Source organism: Salmo trutta, chromosome 1, assembly GCF_901001165.1.
Source record: "Salmo trutta chromosome 1, fSalTru1.1, whole genome shotgun sequence".
NCBI classification, from domain to species: Eukaryota; Metazoa; Chordata; class Actinopteri; order Salmoniformes; family Salmonidae; genus Salmo; species Salmo trutta.
In genome coordinates this window covers 40,973,691-40,996,387 of record NC_042957.1, presented here as the reverse complement: position 1 = coordinate 40,996,387, position 22,697 = coordinate 40,973,691, and the positions used below count along the sequence as shown (strand labels likewise).

Sequence of the window (22,697 nt, the reverse complement as noted above, 5' to 3'; positions counted from 1 at the left end):
TTTAAAGGATTGAGGTCAGGGCTTTGTGATGGCCACTGCAATACCTTGACTTTGTTGTCCTTGAGCCATTTTGCCACAACTTTGGAAGTATGCTTGGGGTCATTGTCCATTTGGAAGACCCATTTGCGACCAAGCTTTAACTTCCTGACTGATGTCTTGAGATGTTGCTTCAATATATCCACATAATTTTCCTTCCTCCATGATGCCATCTATTTTGTGGAGTCCCTCCTGCAACAAAGCACCCCCACAACATGATGCTGCCACCCCCGTGCTTCACGGTTGGGATGGTGTTCTTCAGCTTGCAAGCGTCCCCCTTTTTCCTCCAAACATAACAATGGTCATTATGGCCAAACAGTTCTATTTTTGTTTCATCAGACCAGAGGATATTTCTCAAAAAAGTATGAAGTTTGTCCCCATGTGCATTTGCAAACCGTATTCTGTTTTTTTTGGGCGGTTTTGGAACAGTGGCTTCTTCCTTGCTGTGCGTCCTTTCAGGTTATGTCGATATAGGACTCGTTTTACTATGGATATAGATACTTTGTACCTGTTTCCTCCAGCATCTTCACAAGGTCCTTTGCTGTTTTTCTGGGATTGATTTGCACTTTTCGCACCAAGTACGTTCATGTCTAGGAGACAGAATGGCTCTCCTTCTTGAGCGGTTTGACGGCAGTGTGGTCCTATGGTGTTTATACTTGCATACTATTGTTTGTACAGATGAACGTGGTACCTTCAGGTGTTTGGAAATTGCTCCCAAGGATGAATCAGACCTGTGGAGGTCTACAATTAGTTTTCTGAGGTCTTGGCTGATTTATTTTGATTTTCCCATGATGTCAAGCGAAGAGGCACTGAGTTTGAAGTAGGCCTTGAAATACATCCACAGGTACACCTCCATTTGACTCAAATTATGTCAATTAGCCTATCAGAAGCTTCTAAAGCCATGACATAATTTTATGGAATTTCAAAAGCTCTTTAAAGGCACAGTCAACTTAGTGCATGTAAACTTCTGGCCCACTGGAATTATGATACAGTGAGTTACAGTGAAATAATCTGTCTGTAAACAATTGTTGGAAAAATGACTTGTGTCATGCACAAAGTAGATGATCGACTTGCCAAAACTATATTTTGTTAACAAGAAATTTGTGGAGTGGTTGAAAAACGAGTTTTAATGACTCCAACCTAAGTGTATGTAAACTTTCAACTTCAACTGTACCACTGGTATGCCCCCAAACATTTTTATTCCCTCAAGGATATAAACATCAAGGAACTTTAATCTTTTCACCCTCTCCACTGCGGCCCCGTCGATTTGGAGGTGGGCGTGCTCTCTCTGCTGTCTCCTGCATTCCATGATCAGCTCCTTCATTTTGTTGACATTAAGGGAGAGGTTATTTTCCTGGTACCACTCCACCAGGGCACTCACTTCCTCCCTGTAGGCTGTCTCAACATTTTTGGTGATCAGGCCTACCACTTTGGTGTTGTCAGCAAACTTGATGATTGCGTTGGAGTGCGTAGCCACGCAGTCATGGATGAACAGGGAGTACATGAAGGGGCTGAGCATACACCCCTGTGGTGCCCCCGTGTTGAGGATCGGCGTGGCGGAGGTGTTGTTGTCTACTTTTACGACCTGGAGTATCCTGGCAGGATAGGGAAGGAGCAGTGCAATTGCGATTGCGTAGTCCCTGGATCTGTTGGGGTGGTATGCAAATTGCAGTGGGTCTAGGGTGAAACAGAGTATGTTGCAATCCCTTCTGTCTCTCTGAAAGGAGATCCTTGCCCTGAGCTCATCGACGTTATTGTCCAGGGCCTGAACATTAGTGAGTAATATACTCGGAAGCGGTGGATGGTTTGCTCGCCGCCTGAAACTGACTAGAACCACAGCTCTCCTCCCTCTCCTCTGGTGTCATTCTTTTGGTGGAGCACACGGGATGCTCAGGCTGCCGCAGGAAATCCAAACAAAGGATCCAGATCATGTGGAGTAATGTAATAGCTGCCAAGGTTGGGGTGAGTTGTGACACAATGTTACAACTATCCCAAGTGAGATGTGGGTGCAGTGATTTGAAACACACAAAGTTGTAGGCCCACAATGGAGTATACATGTGTACATGTTTCACAACTGTGAATCTGACTGAAAAAGCTTCCTATGTGTACGTTGGCACTCACGCACACACACAATTATTGTTTTAGTTGTTGTACAAAGTCAAGTGTGAAAACAAACACAATATAACAATGATTGGTGTAGTTCAGTTGTTTGCATAACAACATTTTTGCTTCATTAGACTTCAACTGAAAAATGTTTTCATAAGGTTTGTAAGTTAAGTAGTTTCTTGGAATAGTGCCACAATGTGTTAAAAATGACAATGGTCTTCTGATATTTGTTCAAATGCTCAATAAATTCCTTAATTGCTAAGTTGCAGGTTATGATTTTTGCATTTTAAAAAACATTTCACCCCAAGCAGTGTTACAACTGACCCGGAGGTGGGGTAAATTGTAACATTTCACTCTTTGTATTTGAGACAAAATCACACCTTGTACGTTTGACTTATAGAGATAATATCTATACCAATTTGTAACACACATATGTAAGTTGTTTGTATCAAATGTTAAATGTTGTAGCTCAAACAATCTCTGAGAAATTGACAAAAAGGTGAAAAGTGTTACAACCATATCCAGTCGCCCCTAATAGCAGGGACGCCACCAGGATTGGGCTTTTGGTGTCACACCCTGATCTTAGAGAGCCTTTTTTATTCTCTATTTTGTTAGGTCAGGGTGTGACTTGGGTGGGCATTGGGTGGGCATATCTATGTTTCTATTTCTTTGTTGGCCTAGTATGGTTCTCAATCAGAGGCAGCTGTTTATCGTTGTCTCTGATTGGGGATCATACTTAGGCAGCCCTTTTTCCCACCTGTGATTCTGGGATCTTGTTTGTGTGTAGTGTCTTTCTGCACTGCATATAGCTTTACGTTAGTTTTTGTATTTTGTTGTTTTTTTCCAGTGTAATTTTAAATAAAAGAAAATGTACGCCTACCACGCTGCACCTTGGTCCAGTTTTTCAGACGAGCGTAACATTTGGGGCTTTGCCCCGAACGATTTTAGGTCAGGCCCGAATCTTCTGCCCTGCTGCGATGGTTACAAAAAATGTATAGTCAACTGAATGCACTGCTTAGTTCATAGAGCTGTGGTTACGTAACACTCCCAAAGTCATCCAACCATTGTAATAAATGTAAAGCAATTGTGTGGTCAGATGTGTGTGGTCAGATGATAATTTCAGCACCGTTTTGATTCTGACAGCACCATTGTGCTGCTTTGAGACAAGCATGGGAACTCATCTTGATAAATCAATCAATATAAGATTTTTGTTTTCACTGAATCTCCATTTGGAAATGTTACAATTAGGTTGACAATGTTAACTAAGTTGTGGTGAGTGCACATGGTCCTTAGTCTAGGAATTGAAAGGAGTGCGGATCTTCTCTAAACACACACTAGGCCTATATAGCCTACCTGATGAGCTTCCCTGATGTTTTCCTGAACTTTCTAATACTTTTCTGTTGGCTTTCAGTCATTTTTCCTACTGACGCGAATACACATTTTGACACTTTTTCCGTAGGCTATTCAAGTCATTTCACATATTTTCTTATTAGCCTATTGAACATAGAAACTGTGCTACAATGATTAAACAGGTCAAAAGGCATACGTTGTTTCTATAACAATGCAGTGCCTATAGAAGGTCTACACACCCTTGAAAGTTTTCACGTTTTGTTGAGTTAAGATTTAGTTCTAGTTTTATGTCATTGATCTACAGGACAGGAAGGACACTGGTCAGGGATTTCACCTTGAGGCCATTTGCGATTTTTAAACACTTAGAGTTCAATGGCTCTGACGGAAGAAAACAAAAGACGGATCAACAATATTGTAGTGACTCTAAAATAATGATCTAAATTACAGTGAAAAGAAGAATAGAGATATACAGATGCATATGTATTCAACAAAGCACTAAAGTAATATTGCAAACAATACTGCAAAGGAATACACTTTTTGGCCTAAATGCAAAGCCTTATGTTTGGGGCAAATCAACACAACACTTCAATGAGTAACTGCCTCCTTATTTTCAAGCATGATGGTGGCTGCATCCTTGTATGGGGATTCTTGACATTGGCAAAGACTGGGGAGTTTTTCAGGATGAAAAGAAATGGGATGTAGCTAAGCACAGGCTAAATCCTAGAGTAAAACCTGCTTCAGTCTGCTTTACACCAGACACCGGGAGAGGAATTCACCTTTCAGCAGGACAATAACCTACAACACAAATCCAAATCTACACTGGAGTTGCTTACCAAGGAGACAGTGACGAAGTTACAGTTTTTAATTAAACTGCTTGAAAATCTATGGCAAGACTTGAAAATTGCTGGCTAGCCATGATCTCCAATACCTTGACAGAGCTTAAAGAATTTTGAAAATAATAATGAGTAAATATTGCACAGTACAGGTGTACAAAGCTCTAATGAGATTTACAGCTCAGCTGTAAGGTGTTTCTAACATATATTGACTCAGGGGTTGAATAATTATATATAATGAAGGTATATTAGTGTTTTATTTTTCATTAATCAAAAAGATAAAAAATCTTCCACTTTGACATTTGAGTATTTTGTGTAGTTCGTTGACAAAAAAATCTAATTAAATTTTAATCGCACTTTGTAACACAATAATATTTGAAGAAATCCAAGGGGGGTGTAGACTTTCTATAGGCACTAAAACCACTTGGCTAAACCGGCAAAATAAGTGATTAGGTAGAAACACTTGTTCATTGACTTACTGAAATTATTATCTTGTAATTGTAGGCTATTTGCTGATAGATTATTTTCAATATTATTGAAACAGTAGGCCTATCTACTCAATAACATCATATGGGGTTACTCACCACAATCCATTGAATAATAAGAAGTGTTCATCATTAGCCGCAGGAAGGGGGGTGTTGGAAGTGCTCCTGATAAATTGAAATCATTGTGCCAAATGATATAATTACTCCTGTCTGTTCAGAAATAAATGAAATCCTTGAAAATACTACACCAGATAACATAATTTAGCCACATGTGCATTTTTTTGTCACATCATTAAGAGTGTTTTGATTTTGATTTTATTTTATTTAACTATTTAAAATACATACTGATGCCCCACCAAGCAACAATTACATACCGTAATTCAAAATTCAAAAGGTAATCGCACATGTGAGCTATCTCTGTTGCAGGTTCATGGAAACGGTTGAATAAGATGAGAAAAATTAAGAAACCCACACACTGCTTTTGCTAGTATCACCGCTTCGTGATACTCTTGCGGTGATACTAGCAAGAGCAGAGTGTAGGATTTCTTCTTTTTTCTCAACAATCACCCTGTTTTGTTTCACCAAGCTGTTGAAAAATACTGTGATGAACTGAGATTTTAACTTTCACTTTGGTTACCATTACCACCCAATCAGAATATATAAAAATGAAAAAAGAAATGTTGGTACTCAATTTCCAATTTATATACTTTATTAAGAAAATGTGATTAATAATTCCAACTCAAAGAAATGGTAATCTTCAAATCAATCTGAAGTGATTGAATCAAAAAGAGTTTTGATGAACTAAATGTTTTTAAAATCTGTTAAACATTTAATGTACCATCTCATGATGTTTCAAACAACTCTCATTTCTCAAAAACATAAAGACTATTCCGTAAATCACTAACTTGTGATCCATATGACCCTCACCAAAGACGCTGTATCTGCTTGAGGATGTGCATTCCCAGTCGACAAAACATGCCATGTGACATCATAATGATGTTTTCTGGTTATAAATTGGTTTTCTGGTTGAGGAGATGGAAAATAAGCAGATTAAAACCAAGTAAAGACATATTTTTTTCATAATGTCAAGACATCATATTTTGTTTTTTATGACAGCCAGATGTAGACATATTTTTCTGGATGCTAGAAAGGCATTTAAAAATCTATTTCAACCAACTGAACCAAAGACAAAAGACATCCAAACCAATACCCTGTCTAGTTCAGGATTTGTGCTTCTTCTTGAATGATATACACACGTTGAAAACCGGCATATGGTAAGTCAATTCATATGAAAATACATATACATTTTAATATGAATTTGACGATGCAAATTTGGAGCCAATTCTAAGCCTACAAAACAAGGATCCCAGAAGTACAAATGTGTGTCACTTTCATAGGGTATTATAAATCTCCCTTAGACAACATTTAAGAGCATTATACCTATAAGAATAAATGATTTAGGTACCAAAAAATCTGGTGAGTAAGCATAAATTCCAGTGCCTTAAAGCACACAGTAATGTTATAAAGTGCAGCAGTAAATTAGACTGTCTACTACAGTATACACAGTGGTGAAAACATAAAACAAATGAATAACAAACATACAGTAAATCATTTATATGGATGGAAAAAGGCATTAGAAAGTTAATTACAATACTTTTTACGAAGTATGATAGGTCTTGAGGATTGAGAGAATGATACAGTAAGTAACTAAAGCAGATCAAAAGTGTTTGGCTTGAAACTGAACTTCAGTTACAGACACAAGACATGAGTCGACTGAGTTTTTAGAATACTTTAACTGAAAATATAGCTTCTTCCCTAGTAAGTACATTGGTTAAAAACCGTATCCATATGAGAAATATATTTACATGTATTTTATTGATGACTACTGGGAGTTTTTATTGATGATTACTGAGAGTAACACTTCAATATATCTCTTGTGATATATTGAAGTGATACTATTATCTTTCACAAATAATATTATCACTTCACCAAACATAAAATCAAGTGTTTCAGTTTCTTAAAATTAATAATCCTCGCTTTCACATAAAAATATGTCTCTCATAGTGTAATGTCCTATTATCATCCAAACAATCTCCCAATATCGGTGATCAAGAACTTCAACCTTAAATACGGCAAAATGTGAAAGGATGCTGAAAATATAGCAAAGATATAGTTCAAGGGTCAAAACTTCGGCCTATTCTTGTTTTTCGAAAATCAGTGACATTAATCGATCACTTAAGTGCCAGTGGGAAACAAATCACCACAGGACAGGGATCCCATGAGGACTGTTAGTTGAGCGCTCTTGGTTTAGTCCATCTAAAATAGTGCCACAGTCCTTCCATGTGGTAGACAAGAGGGGGAGCTTGGTTTTATACGCATTGTGTCCTCCGGGCCTCTATATGGAGCTTCGCCGCTTACTGTGTCCTAGTCTGTATGGGGTGAGACTGTGCAGGCCCGTAGACACAGAGCTGATGGCAGAGTGGGGATGGTGCATGCTGCAGACACAGCCGTTGGAGTGAAGCGAGTGGAGTGGGTCGGAGGAAAAGGCCTCCCCCTGCTCCATGTACGTGTCCGAGGTGGACAGGTCCCGGGGGATGATCATGGGGATAGAGTACTGCAGCTTCTCCCTGCTCTTGTACCACAGGCAGGAGCACATGGACTGGAAGTGGAGCACCTCCGCGTACACGTTTCGCAGCCCCCGCCCTGCTCCCCCCACACCACTGTTCCCTGGTCCTCCACCACACCCTGAGGCAGCTGAGGAGGAGGAGGGCAAGTCGGGGGCGCAGCGCATGTGGTTGTGCCCTCCCGCCTGGCCGTTTCGGGAGAGGAGGGCACGCTGCTCGGCGTCTCGCTTCTCGTCCTCCGCGTTCATGGTCATGAAGCGCAGCACGACAAGGTTGAGGAAGGCTCCGATCACGGTCAGGCCAGTGAGAATGTAGATGAAGCAGAAGGCCACGTACTTGGGGTTGGTCTGTAGAGCGTGATCCTTCTGCAGTGCCACATAATCCCCGAAGCCGATGGTGGTGAGCGTGATGAAGCAGTAGTAGTAGGCGTAGAAGAAGCTCCATCCCTCGAAATAGGAGAAGGAGAGTGCTCCAATGCACAGCGTGCTCATGCAGGAGATGAAGCCAATGGCCACCATGTTGACCATGGAGACCTCGGTGCGCCGCATGCCAAGGCACTTCTTCAGACGGTGCAGCAGGTAGCGCACCAGGGTGTTGATGCGCTCACCCAGGCTTTGGAACATGACCAGGGTGAGAGGGATGCCCAGCAGGGCGTAGAGCATGCAGAACACCTTGCCTCCATCCGTGCTGGGGGCCGCATGGCCGTACCCTAAGACAGAGAGAGAGAGAGAGAGACAGCAGTAGAGAGTCAGTGGGGTGGAACAGACTAAATTAAATCAGTTGAGTTATTCAATTGAGTTCATTGAGTTACTTTGTTTAGTGAGTGAGCGAGTTAGTTGAGTTAGTCAGTCGCGTTAGTTGAGTTTCTTCTATAGTTGTTAGTCTTTTGAGTTAGTCAGTTAGTTGAGTTACTTAGTTGAGTTACTTAGTCAATGGAATTAGGGATGAAGGTTGAGAGTGCCACAGTTTTGAAATTCAACACTATTTAATATTCTTAATTTTGAGGGGCTCCACAATTGGCAGAATACAAGGGAGTTATAAATGTGCAGCAGCAGTAGTGGTGGTGAGAATGGTTCAGTGTGAAAGACCCAGCAGATTTGCAGTTCTTGACGCGAACTGGTATTCCTGGCACCTACTACCATACCCTGTTCAAAGGCACTAAAATATTTTCTTGCCCATTCACACTCTGAATGGCACACGTACACAATCCATGTCTCAATTGTCTCAAGGCATAAAAATCCTTCTTTAAACCTCTTAAGGGTTGGACCCTTTTTCAATGTTCGCCTAAACTGACATACCCAAATCTGCCTGTAGCTCAGGACCTGAATAAAGGATTTGCATATTTTTGATACCATTTGAAAGGAAACACTTTGAAGTTTGTAAAAATGTGAAACTAATGTAGGAAAATATAACACATTAGATCTGGTAAAAGATAATACAAACAAAAAAACATGCGTTTTCTATGTTTTTATCTCCATCTTTGAAATGCAAGAGAAAGGCCATACATTCAGATAGGAGTTTAGGTGTAATCTAGATTTTGGGCACCAGATGGCAGCAGTGTGTGTGGAACGTTTCAGACTGATCCAGTGAAGAATTACATTACTGCACAATATTTTGTATCAAGTCTTGCAGGTGTTTGCCCAAATGTGCCGAATTGGTCAATTGATACATTTTCAAATACATAACTATAGAGAACATACAAAAATGCTATGGTAATAAAAAATTTAAGTTTACACACTCCCTGAAATGTCATACATGATGAATCATTAGCTTATACACTAACTTTCACACATCTAGATGGCTGGGTGGGGTGGGTGTGGAGTCAAAGACAGCAGTGGGGTCAAACTGTAGACCCCAGATCCTACATTTTAACATAAAAATAGATTTTATCAAACAAAACGATGCTACATTTTATCTCTGGGACCATCAGGATGACAAATCAGAGCAAGACTACTGAATGTAAGTACATTACTTATCTTCAGAGGTGAATGTATCAAACCAGTTGCCGTGATAAAAGTGTTTTGTTGTTCTGCACTCTCCTCAAACAATAGCATGGTATTTTTTCATTGCAATAACTACTATTAATTGGGTACCACATTAAGATTAACAATAACTGAAGCTTTCTGCCCATATAAGACATGTCTATGTCCCAGAAAGTTGTCTTTTGTATACAACGTCATTCCAGTCACATTAGCGCACATTAGCAACAACCGTCCCAGTTAGGGACACCGATCCCACAGTATACTGTCTCCCCCCCTTCATTTACATGGATTGAAGTGGATTTAACAGGTGACATCAATAAGGGATCATAGCTTTCACCTGGATTCACCTGGTCAGTCTATATCATGGAAAGAGCTGGTGTTCATAATGTTTTTGTACACTCAGTTTATAACCATCTGGGAATGTTTATTACCAGGGACAGAAAGGCCTTTTTGTTCTAAATTAAAAATATATTTTGTTTTTGAATTAGAAACAAAACAAGACACATCAATAAGAAATGCCACAAACGTGGCACCAGAGCACATTTTTTTAATAATACAATTTCCATAGTGGAAAGAAAATAGGAAACTTGCAAAGTGGCCCAGAGTAAGGAGAAGAGAGGACTTAATAAAACTCACAAGCACACAGGTGCACCCTACACACAACCCTCTTTATTCCTCTCTCAGTCTTTAATTTGGGGAAATTATATAATTCTGGGGAAATAATTTCATGCAAGACCATGCCTGCAACAACGAAGCAGTCCCTGACTGGTGTACCCGAAACAATAAAGTTGTTCTATTATGGTGATTCAGCCTCATAGAGAAGTTAACAAACTTTACAGTTTAGTGTGTAGGCTAGTTGAAAGATTTTGTGAGGACAACACTATGTTTGTCATACATGGGGCAGCAGAGAAAAACTCCAAAAAGTAACCCCATCAGATAGGCAAAGAATTCTAAAGCATTTTAACAAGACCCACTAGCAGTATTGTATTGAGAATTTAATTGACTTCGGCAGCAATAACAGTTTAAGTTTGCCTGCCATTTTATCCTTAACCCCCCCAAGGCCTGAACCTAGTATTGAGGTACAGAGGGACTTTGCATAATGACCAATCTCTCCCTCAAAAAATGTGTTCACAATTTTTAATCCCTCATATTCATTTTACCAGGCCTGTGCTCGGCTTTACGCAGCTTTGAGCCCTATTAACCTTTACACAGATTTTCAAAATTAAATTCCTGATATCTCCCAAATGTTTTTCTTACAAAACCTGTAGCAGGGTTTTAAACAATATGATCTGTGTTTGGACACATTTCATGGATCTGGCAGCAGGTTAAGTGGTAAGTGGTTCAGTCATGTGTACAGATGAGAGTGTATAGACTAGTTTCCCTCGTCGTGACGTGTGCTTTCCGAGGCACCCACCTGATGCAGTTAACCGTCTTGATTATCCTGATTAATTGGGTGGAGATAAAGAGGCTTTGAAAACACATCAAGGATGGCTTAATGTGCCTGTTAGGGCCCCCTGTCTCTGTCATTATTACATTTCCATTGATTACCGAGCACATTTTGTTCTCGCCAAAGAGAAGAGGAACACCAGCCATTTATCAACCCGCAGAGCACGTACAGTACATCACCTCGCAAATGGGCCAGGATTCACAAAGGGGGTGAATCTATCAAAGGAGGAATTTGTGGAAAGGCTGAGGTGCAGTACAGACAGACCCATGTCTGGCAAAGAGCTGGAAATCAAAGAACCTTGGTCATGAGTTCAAGACATAACATGAAATTGCAAGCATTAGGCAATGTCTAACAGGCCTTTCGTATTTTCAGGTATTACGTAATAGGGATTTTCACATGACAATGTAAACAAATGGGACTTGAAAAGGACTAACGGTATAAAGATTACGTAACAAGACATGATACCCACATCAGGGTTGGCGTTAATTCCAATTTAATTTGAAATGTCACTGAAGTTCCTGAATTATCTCATGAAGTGGAGAATGTATGTTGAATTCAATTCGTATGGAATTTAAATTATGGTAAAATATTTAATTTTAAGAAATTAATTGCAATTCAGTATTTTCAAAATTAATGGAATTAATGCACATAATTTCACACATTACGACCAGAGAGACGACACAACACTACATAATGAGAGACCTAAGATGACAACATAGCATAGGCAGCAACACATGAAAACACAATTGACTACAGGAATAGTTTTAAATCATTTCAAGTTGTATTAAAATTGTAGCAGATTTGTAGAATTGTTGGGGATAATAATTCATTGGGATATGAATAATAGGTAAATTCCAAACATTGGAATTGAGAGGAATTTTATTATCTCTGAATTCAAAGACTGCCATGGAATTTGAATTGAATTCAATGGAATTTACAGGGAAAGAGAATAACATTAGAATATAATTTGTGGAATTAACAAGAACTCTGGCAAGCCAACAAGATACAGTAAGAGGGAGTGAAGACAAGCTACAAGAGTAGGGGGACCATGACAGCAGAAGTGCCCTAGCTGGGGTCATGGACTCTGGGCTTCATCCCTTACTAGATGTCCTCTGACATCTGGAGCTCCCTGGAGACATGTGCCAGGCTGGATGCTGAATGTTAAACTGCCACAGCAGGAAGCAAAAAGTAATCTGTGGGTGGCGGGTTCAACTCTAGACATCAGATGGACTGTAAAATATGGGACACCTGCTGGTTCAATAAGCAAAGAACATCTGCAACAATGACAATGGAGTTTGTTAGGAGGTCCCATAGCTTTGCAATGCTGCTAAACCATATTTGGCTAGCCCAGTTTTCCAACAATGATGGTCACGTTAAACTAGTCTAGTCATATTCCAAGCAAACTGGGAAAATTCCCAGAACATTATCTAAGATTCCACGTATTTGTTTACTTATTTTGTACATAATGTTGCCGCTACCGTCTCTTATGACCGAAAACAACTTCTGGACATCAGAACAGTGAATACTCACCACTAACTGGAATAAGCTTTTTCCAAATCCCCGTCATTTGCGTGAAGAAAATACAGAGGAAAAGGGGGCACAGGTCGGGCTGCCTTCTGAGAATCAGTAGGCGAGCGAGGAAACTTCCACTGCCATCGGTTCTACTTACTAACATGCAATCATTGGAAAATAAAATTGATGACCTACGATTACGATTATCCTACCAACGGGATATTAAAAACTGTAATATCTTATGTTACACCGAGTTATGGCTGAACAACGACACAGATAATATAGAGCTGGTGGGATTTTCCATGCACCGGCAGAACAGAGAAGAAGCAACATCTGGTAAGACGAGGGGTGGGGGTGTATGTCTATTTGTCGATAACAGCTGGTGTGTGATGCTAATATTAAAGAAGTCTTGAAGAATTGCTCGCCTGAGGTAGAGTACCTTACGATAAGCTGTAGACCACACTACCTACCAAGTTTTCATCTATATTATTCGTAGCTGTCTATTTACCACCACAGACCCGATGCTGGTACTAAGACCACACTCAACCAACTCTATACGTACATACATTAACCAGAAGCCATAGATTACCGGCAACATTCGCACTGAGCTACAGGGTAGAGCTACCGCTTTCAAGGAGCAGAACTCTAACCCGGAAGCTTAGAATAAATCCCGCTGTGCCCTCCGACAAACGTCAATACAGGACTAAGATCGAATCGTACTACACCGGCTCCGACGCTCGTCGGATGTGGCAGGGCTTGCAAACTATTACAGACTACAAAGGGAAGCACAGCCGAGAGCTGCCCAGTGACACAAACCTACCAGATGAACTAAATAACTTCTATGCTCGCTTCAAGGCAAGTAACACTGAAACATGCATGAGAGCATCATCTGTTCTGGACGACTGTGTGATCACGCTCTCCGCAGCCGATGTGAGTAAGACCTTCAAACAGGTCAAAATTCACAAGGACGCAGGACCAGATGGATTACCAGGACGTGTACTCAGAGCATGCGCTGACCAACTGATCTCCCTGTCTGAGTCTGTAATACCTACATGTTTCAAGCAGACCACCATAGTCCCTGTGCCCAAGAACACTAAGGTAACCTGCCTAAATGACTACCGACCCGTAGCAATCACGTCGGTAGTCTTGAAATGCTTTGAAAGGCTAGTCATGGCTCACATCAACACCATTATCCCAGAAACCCTAGACCCACTCCAATTTGCATACCACACCAACAGATCCACAGATGATGCAATCTCTACTGCACTCCACACTGCCCTTTCACATCTGGACAAAAGGAACACCAATGTGAGAAGGCTGCTCATTGACTATAGCTCAGTGTTCAACACCATAGTGCCCTCAAAGCTCATTACTAAGCTAAGGACCCTGGGACTAAACACCTCCCTCTGCAACTGGATCCTGGACTTCCTGACGAGCTGCCCCCAGGTGGTAAGGGTAGGTAACAACACATCCGCCACGCTGATCCTCAACACAGGGACCCCTCAGGGGTGCGTGCTCTGCCCCCTCCTGTACTCCCTTTTCACTCATGACTAAAAGGCCAGGCACGACTCCAACACCATCATTATGTTTGCTGATGACACAACAGTGGTAGGCCTGATCACCGATAACGATGAAACAGTCTATAGGGAGGAGGTCAGAGACCTGACCTTGTGGTGCCAGGACAACAACCTCTCCCTCAAAGAGCTGATCGTGGACTACAGGAAAAGGCAGGCTGAACAGGCCCCCATTAACAACAGATTTTTACCTTGTCAGCTTGGGGATTTGATCTAGCAACCTTTCGGTTACTGGCCCAATGCTCTAACCACTAGGCTACCTGCCTCCCCAATGATGTGTATTGATAACAACAAACAGCCCAGCAATCCAGGAATATTCCCAGAACATTAGCTAACATTCCCATTATGTTCTAGTTAGGATTTGAGCTAAATTTAGGATGATAACGTCCCACAATAATATTTTAGCACCAAATATTTTTTTACAAGAAAATGTTTGAAATGAAATATCCTTGGAATGTTCTCCTAATGTTCACTAACATGTTCACAATGTCTGAGAACTACCAGAGAATATTCCCCTAAGGTTCTCATTAGGTTGCCAGAGAATGCAATAATACAATGTTCTGCCTCAACAAAATGTGGGAGCAATAGTCCCAGTCGGTATTAGATAAAAAGTAGAGGCCCTGCCCGCCTGTCGGGAAAACAACCTGAGGTTACCTAGGTTACCCCATTGGTTCACAGCAACTATTTTACTTTTTTATAAACGCAACTTCTTGTTGGCTGCTTCTTTTAGTCAATTACAAAGTACATTTAAGAAAATAAAATGTCTTAAGATTAATTTTCAACATTGCCTGCTTCCAAGTGTTCTCCCTATTTAAAAAAAAACATATAACTGTAGGGCTTCCCTCACGCCCTTTTTACCTGTTCCTGTCTGTGGTTATTAAATGTTCACTCCCTGTAACTGATTCTCGTCTCCAGCGTCGATCCCTACATAAACAATAGCACACTTACAGTTGAAGTCGGAAGTTTATGTACACCTTAGCCAAATACATTTAAACTTAGTTTTTCACATTTCCTGACACTTAATCCTGGTAAAAATTCGGTGAATTTTGGCCCATTCCTCCTGACAGAGCTGGTGTAACTGAGTCAGGTGTGTAGGCCTCCTTGCTCGCACACGCTTTTTCAGTTCTGCCCACACATTTTCTATAGGATTGAGGTCAGGGCTTTGTGATGGCCACTCCAATACCTTGACTTTGTTGTCCTTAAGCCATTTTGCCACAACTTTGGAAGTATGCTTGGGTCATTGTCCATTTGGAAGACCCATTTCAGACCAAGCTTTAACTTTCTGACTGATGTCTTGAGACGTTGCTTCAATATATCCACATAAATGTCTTTCGTCATGATGCCATCTATTTTGTGAAGTGCACCAGCCCCTCATGCAGCAAAGCACCCCCACAACATGATGCTGCCACCCCCATGCTTCACGGTTGGGATGGTGTTCTTCGGCTTGCAAGCCTCCGCCTTTTTCCTCCAAACATAACAATGGTCATTATGGCCAAACAGTTATATTTTTGTTTCATCAGACCAGAGGACATTTCTGTCACACTCGTAGAAAAGGTCGGACCAAGGCACAGCGTGATTTGAGTTCCACATCTTTTATTTCTGTGAAACTTAAACAAAACAATAAACAAACTACTAGAAACGTGAAAGCCGTAGTGCACAAAACACTAACCCAAACAATATCCCACAACCCAGGTGGGAACAATGGAGAACTTAAGTATGATCCCCAATTAGAGACAATGGACATCAGCTGCCTCTAATTGGGAACCATACCAAGAGCACCAACATAGAAATGAAAAGACTAGAACACCCCCTAGTCATGCCCTGACCTACAACACCATAGAGAACCAAGGGCTCTCTATGGTCAGGGCGTGACATCTCCAAAAAGTACAATCTTTGTCCCCATTTGCAGTTGCAAACCGTAGTCTGGCTTTTTTTTGGAGCAGTGGCTTCTTCCTTGCTGAGCGGACTTCAGGTTATGTCGATATAAGACTCGTTTTATTGTGGATATAGATACTTTTGCTGTTGTTCTGGGATTGATTTGCACTTTTCGCACCAAAGTACGTTAATCTCAAGGAGACAAAAAGTGTCTCCTTCCTGAGTGGTATGACAACTGCGTGGTCCCATGATGTTTATACTTGCATACTATTGTTTGTACAGATGAACGTGGTACCTTCAAGCGTTTGGAAATTGCTCCCAAGGATGAACCAGACTTGTGGATGTCTACAATTTTTTTTGAGGTCTTGGCTGATTTCTTTAGATTTTTTCCCATGATGTCAAGCAAAGAGTCACTGAGTTTGAAGGTAGGCCTTGAAATACATCCACAGGTACACCTCCAATTGACTCAAATTATGTTAGTTAGCCTATTATCAGAAGCTTCTAAAGCCATGACATAATTTTCTGGAATTTTCCAAGCTGTTTAACTGCACAGTCAACTCAGTGTATATAAACTTCTGACCCACTGGAATTGTGATACAGTGAATTATAATTGAAACAATCTGTCTGTAAACAACTGTTGGAAAAATTACTTGTGTCATGCACAAGGTAGATGTCCTAACCGACTTGCCAAAACTATAGTTTGTTAACAAGAAATTTGTGGAGTGGTTAAAAACTAGTTTTAATGACTCAAACCTAAGTGTATGTAAACTTCCGATTTCAACTGTACATGATCAGATGCATCCTCTTTTCAATGCTGCTGAAAGGTTTTGGTACCCTTCTCCAGATCTGTGCCTCGATACAATACAAGGACAATTCTTTCGATCTCATGGCTTGGTTTTTGCTCTGACATGCACTGTCAACTGTGGTACCGTATATTTACAGGTGTGTGCCTTTCCAAATCATGTATAATCAATTGAATTTACCACCGGTGGACAATCAATGGAAATAGGATGCACCTGATCTCAATTTCGAGTCTCGTAGCAAAATGTGTGAATACTTATGTAAATAAGGTATTTCTGTATTTTTTTATTTTTACAAATGTCTTAACCTGTTTTTGCTTTGTCATTATGGGTTATTGTATGTAGATTGATGAGAAAAAAATGTAATCCATTTCAGCTGTAACATATCAAAATGTGGGAAAAGTCAAAGTGTCTGAGTCCTTTCTGAATTCACTGTATATAGTTTTTTTGTGGTGTAGGTTTTATATAAGCCCTTGGGCTTCCAACTACACCTGCACACAGTTTTACATTTTTTTGTTTTTATCTGTATTATTGTCTATCACTTTTTTTCTTTGATGCAAATAAATACAACATTTTTTAAGAGTATAAAAAATGTGTTCTGGGACCATTCTTGCAACATCAGGTGAATGTTTTTTGCACCCTAAAAGAAATGTGTAATTATCCACGAAATTGGACAGTTTTTATGTTTAGGAAACGTATTGTTTGTGAAGTTCACACCAGACTGTTTCCGCAACCAAATAAAACATTCTGGATACATTAAAGAACAGACTAAATGTCTTCTGGGATGTTCTTGCAATGTCAGGTGAATGTTTTAGACAAACATTGTATTTATATAAGCATAACTTGACAGTTTTTGTGTTATGAGAGCATTTGCCACAACATAACGAATGTTCTGGGAACTTTCACAGAGCCCAAATTGGTTTGCTAGGTTGTCACTGTGACCTGCTTCCACATGACCTACTGTATCTGAGATACTTAGTGTAATCTAGAATCTTTTAACAGCAGAGCCACTTAACCTCTCTGGCGCTATGTAACAGCCACCTGAATTCAGTGGCGCGATTTTTGAATCGTTTGAAATACTATTACTTCAATTTCTCAAACATATGACTATTTTACAGCTATTTAAAGACAAGACTCTCCTTAATCTAACCACACTGTCCGATTTCAAAAAGGCTTTACAACGAAAGCAAAACATTAGATTATGTCAGGAGAGTGCCCAGCCAGAAATAATCAGACACCCATTTTTCAAGCTAGCATATAATGTCACAAAAATCCAAACCACAGCTAAATGCAGCACTAACCTTTGATGATCTTCATCAGAAGACACACCTAGGACATTATGTTATACAATACATGCATGTCTGTTCAATCAAGTTCATATTTATATCAAAAAACAGCTTTTTACATTAGCATGTGACGTTCAGAAAAAGCATACCCCCCGCAAACTTCCGGGGAATTTACTAACAGTTTGCTAAATTACTCACGATAAACGTTCACAAAAAGCATAACAATTATTTTAAGAATTATAGATACATTACTCCTCTATGCACTCGATATGTCCGATTTTAAAATAGCTTTTCGGATGAAGCACATTTTGCAATATTCTAAGTACATAGCCCAGCCATCACGGGCTAGCTATTTAGACACTATTTAGACACCAGTTCAGCCTTCACCAAAATTACATTTCCTATAAGAAAAATGTTCTTACCTTTCCTGTTCTTCGTCAGAATGCACTCCCAGGACTTCTACTTCAATAACAAATGTAGGTTTGGTCCCAAATAATCCATTGTTATGTTCCATCAACGACGTTTTGTTCTTGCGTTCTAGACACTATCAGAATGCTACATCACGGTCACGAGCATGGCGCATGGCGTGACAAAAAAATTCTAAATATTCCATTACCGTACTTCGAAGCATGTCAACCGCTGTTTAAAACCAATTTTTATGCCATTTATCTCGTAGAAAAGCGATAATATTCCGACCGGGAATCTGCAATGAGCCTAAAGAGCCGAATGAAATTTCTCCACGGGGGCGAATCGTGCACGCGCCTCATTCAATGACCCTCTGATCGGCCACTTGGCAAAGGCGATAATCTGTTTCAGCCAGAGGCCGCCTCGTCATCGTTCAGGTTTTTCCCGGGTTCTGAGAGCCTATTGGAGCCCTAGGAATTGTCACGTTACAGCTAAGATCCTTACTCTTCAATAAACAGATGCAAGACGCACGACTCCTTGTCAGACAGGCCACTTCCTGCATGAAACCTTGTCAGGTTTTTGACTGCCATAGGAGTTCTGTTATACTCACAGACACCATTCAAACAGTTTTAGAAACTTTAGGGTGTTTTCTATCCAAACAATAATATGCATATTCTAGCTTCTGAGTTGGTGTAGGAGGCAGTTAAAAATGGGCACATATTTTTTCCAAAATTCTCAATGCTGCCCCCTAGCCCCAACAGTTACATCAACCATCTCTAAACTCTTATAATGTATCATTTAGACCGTTGTGTTTTAGCCTGGTGCTACTGTCCGTTTGTGCTTCAGCCAAGTCATTTATTTGTGCTAATTTATTGTGCCATGCTAAACATGTACAGTATGGTATGACAACGATAGAATATCTACAGCATATACCGTATGGGACCCAGGCTAGTTGCACCTGCCTAGGAACTGTATCGCTCTATGGTAGGTGCTCTATGGTGGTTTCTCTAAGACTTCTCTGCCCTCCCCCCAAGCCCATTTAAAGCTAAGTGTAGCATTCCCAGGCGTAATGCCAGTCTCCCTGTCACTACTTTAAACCATATACCCCGGAGGAGACCCGCCATCAATCTCTAATCACGGACACCTCAAACTGTCACACCCTGATCGGTTTCACCTGTCTTATGCTTGTCTCCACCCCCACCAGGTGTCTCCCATTTCCCCCATTATCCCCTGTGTATTTATACCTTGTTTCCTGTGCTCTAGTTTTTCTTAGTCTTTCCAGTTCTGACCTTTCTGCCTGTACTGACCTTGATCCTGCTGTCCTGTACCTGCCTGACTCTGATTTGGATTACGACCCTTTGCCTGCCTTGATTTACCTTTTGCCTGCCCCTTGTACTATAATAAACTCTGAGACTTATACTATGTGTCTGCATCTGGGTCATATCCTGACTTCTGATAGTCATCTACAAAATAGCTTCCAATACTCTACTCAGCAAATTGGATGTAGTCTATCACAGTGCCATCCGTTTTGTTACCAAAGCGCCTTATACCACCCACCACTGTGACCTGTATGCTTTAGTCGGCTGGCCCTCGCTACATATTCGTCGCCAGACCCACTGGCTCCAGGTCATCTATAAGTCTATGCTAGGTAAAGCTCCGCCTTATCTCAGCTCACTGGTCACAGTGTTGACCCACCCGTAACACGCGCTCCAGCAGGTATATTTCACCGGTTGCCCCCAAAGCCAATTCCTTATTTGGCCGCCTTTCCTTCCAGTTTTCTGCTGCCAACGAATTGCAAAAATCGCTGAAACTGGAGACTTACATTTCCCTCATTAACTTTAAACATTTGCTATCTGAGCAGCTAACCGATCACTGCAGCTGTACATAGTCCATCTGTAAATAGCCCACCCAATCTACCTACCTCATCCCCATATTGTTTTTATTTACTTTGCTGCTGTTTTGCACACCAGTATCACTACTTACACACCATCATCTGCTCATCATCATCTGCTCATCTTTCACTCCAGTGTTAATCTGCTAAATTGTAATTAATTTGCTACTATGGCCTATTTATTGCCTTACCTCCTCATGCCATTTGCACACACTGTATATTGACTTTCTTTTTTTCTATTGTGGTATTGACTGTACGCTTGTTTATTCCATGTGTAACTCTGTGTTGTTGTTTCTGTCGCACTGCTTTGCTTTATCTTGGCCAGGTCGCAGTTGTAAATGAGAACTTGTTCTCAACTAGCTTACCTGGTTAAATAAAGGTGAAATAAAAATGAAATAAAAAAATATTTAAAAAATATGAACGGGCCATGACTGACCCAGCAGACTCGGACCAGTTCCGCAACGCTGTCTCCATCCAAGGAGTTGCCATTGGTAGACACGAGGTAGTACTTCAAGACCTTATGGAAAGACCCCAGACCTTGGCGGAATGCCATGACCATGCTTCCACTGCATTGCTGGAGCAATTCCGCGGGTTATCTACTAAGCAGCAAGCATCAATAATCCCCCAGACTGTCAGTTACCCCGCTACCAGCGGCGCTTCTCCCCAATCTACCACGGCTTCCCAAGTTACCCTGAGCCAAGGAGACAGCACAGCACATTGTGCAACATGTCTTCAGGATCCATGGACTTCCGGTGGACATGGTCTCCAAACGTGGTCCTTAGTTCTCGTCCTGGTTCTGGAAGGCATTCTGCACCCTCATTAGGTTGTCGGCCAGCCTGTCTTCCGGTTTTCGCCCCCAGTCTAACGGCCAGTCGGAGCAAGCCAATCAGGACCTGGAGATGGTTCTTCATTGCCTCATCTCCGACAACCCCACCACCTGGAGCCAGCAACTCGTGTGAGTGGAATACGCCCACAACACCATTCCCTGCTCGGCCACTGGTCTCTCGCCTTTCGAGTGTTCCGTGGGATAACAGCCCCTGCTCTTCCCTGAGCAAGAGGAAGAGGTCAGCATACCCTCGGCCCAGATGTTTGTCCTTCGCTGTACCTGGAAGAGAGCCCGGTCCACTCTTCTCAAGACCACCTCCAGGTATCGCCGACTGGCGGACCGCCACCGGACCACTGCTCCCCGCTATCGTCTCAGGCAAAGGGTATGGCCGTCCACTTGAGACCTGCCCCTCTGGGTAGAGTCCCGTAAACTTTACCCCGTTTTATCGGTCCTTTTCCCATCTAAGATTCTTAAGCCCCTCTGCTGTTCCTCTTCTGTTGCCCCGCACCCTTTGTATACATCCCACCTTTCATGTGTCTAGGATTAAACCTCTGTCTCACAGCCCTTTGTCTCCTGTTTCTAGGCCTACCCCTCTCCTCTGTCTCATCGACAGCCATCCGGCGTACGTGGTGAGGCGCCTCCTGAGTGTTCGACCTCGGGGGAGGGGATTCCATACCTGGTTGACTGGGAGGGTTATGGCCCAGAGGAGAGGTGCTGGGTCCCCGCTAGGAACATCCTGGACCCAGCCCTCATCGCTGAGTTCTGCCGCCAGCACCCTGTTCAACCACGTATGTGCCCAGGTAGGACACCAGGTGGCACCGCTAGAAGGGGGGGGTGGTACTATCACACCCTGATCTGTTTCACCTGTCTTGTGCTCGTCTCCTCCCCCCAGCAGGTGTCTCCCATTTTATACCTTCGTTTTCTGTTTGTCTGTTGCCGGTTCATCTTGTCCATCAAGTCCTAACAACGTGTTCCTTTGTTTCCTGTGCTCTAGTTTTTGTTTTACTTAGTCTTCCCAGTTCTGACCTTTCTGCCTGTCCTGACCATCATCATGCCTGCTGTCCTGTATCTGCCTGACTCTGATTTGGATTATGACTCTTTGCCTGCCTTGACTTACCTTTTGCCTGCCCCTTGTACTATAGTAAACTCTGAGACTCGTACTATCCGCCTCCTGTGTCTGCATCTAGGTCATATCCTGAGTTCTGATACTAACACCAAACGACTCCTTGATTGTTTATTCATGCACTTCAACACGGCGCTGGCCCATCACTCTTGCAATCTCTCTTCCCCCTCCGCTTCTCTCCATTAGCCCAGCGAGCTTTTGACCTATAAGAGACTCCTGCAACACTGTTGCTCTCACAGGGTTCTCCAGTGGTGTCCACATCTGCACTGTGAAAACAAGAATGCTGGGAATCACGTTTTGTTGGAATAATAATTACATTTGACAATGAAAGAGTTTAAAAATGTATCCTGAGTGAAAAAAAAATGTTTTACTAACTTTTACTGGCTTCATTAATGTTCAATCAGCTAAAAGAGGAAAAAAAGCTTTTGGTGAGGGGAAAAAAAGCTTTTTAGAAGTAGAGTATCTAAAACATTAATTATGTGATATAATTTCAATTTAGAGCACTTCTGGGGCCACAATGATCAGGACAAAACATTGACATG

General features: G+C 41.6%; 1 protein-coding gene across 1 annotated transcript in view; it reads right to left on the bottom strand.

The window, feature by feature from the left end:
- Positions 1-7,145: 7,145 nt before the first annotated feature.
- LOC115195934 (potassium channel subfamily K member 3) overlaps positions 7,146-22,697 on the bottom strand; it is a 48,879-nt gene continuing 33,327 nt past the window's right edge. Inside the window, exon 2 of the mRNA XM_029756293.1 lies at positions 7,146-8,143. Within this exon, the coding sequence (XP_029612153.1) occupies positions 7,206-8,143 (938 nt within the window). The 3' untranslated portion in view covers positions 7,146-7,205. The remainder of the gene's footprint in view (positions 8,144-22,697) is intronic.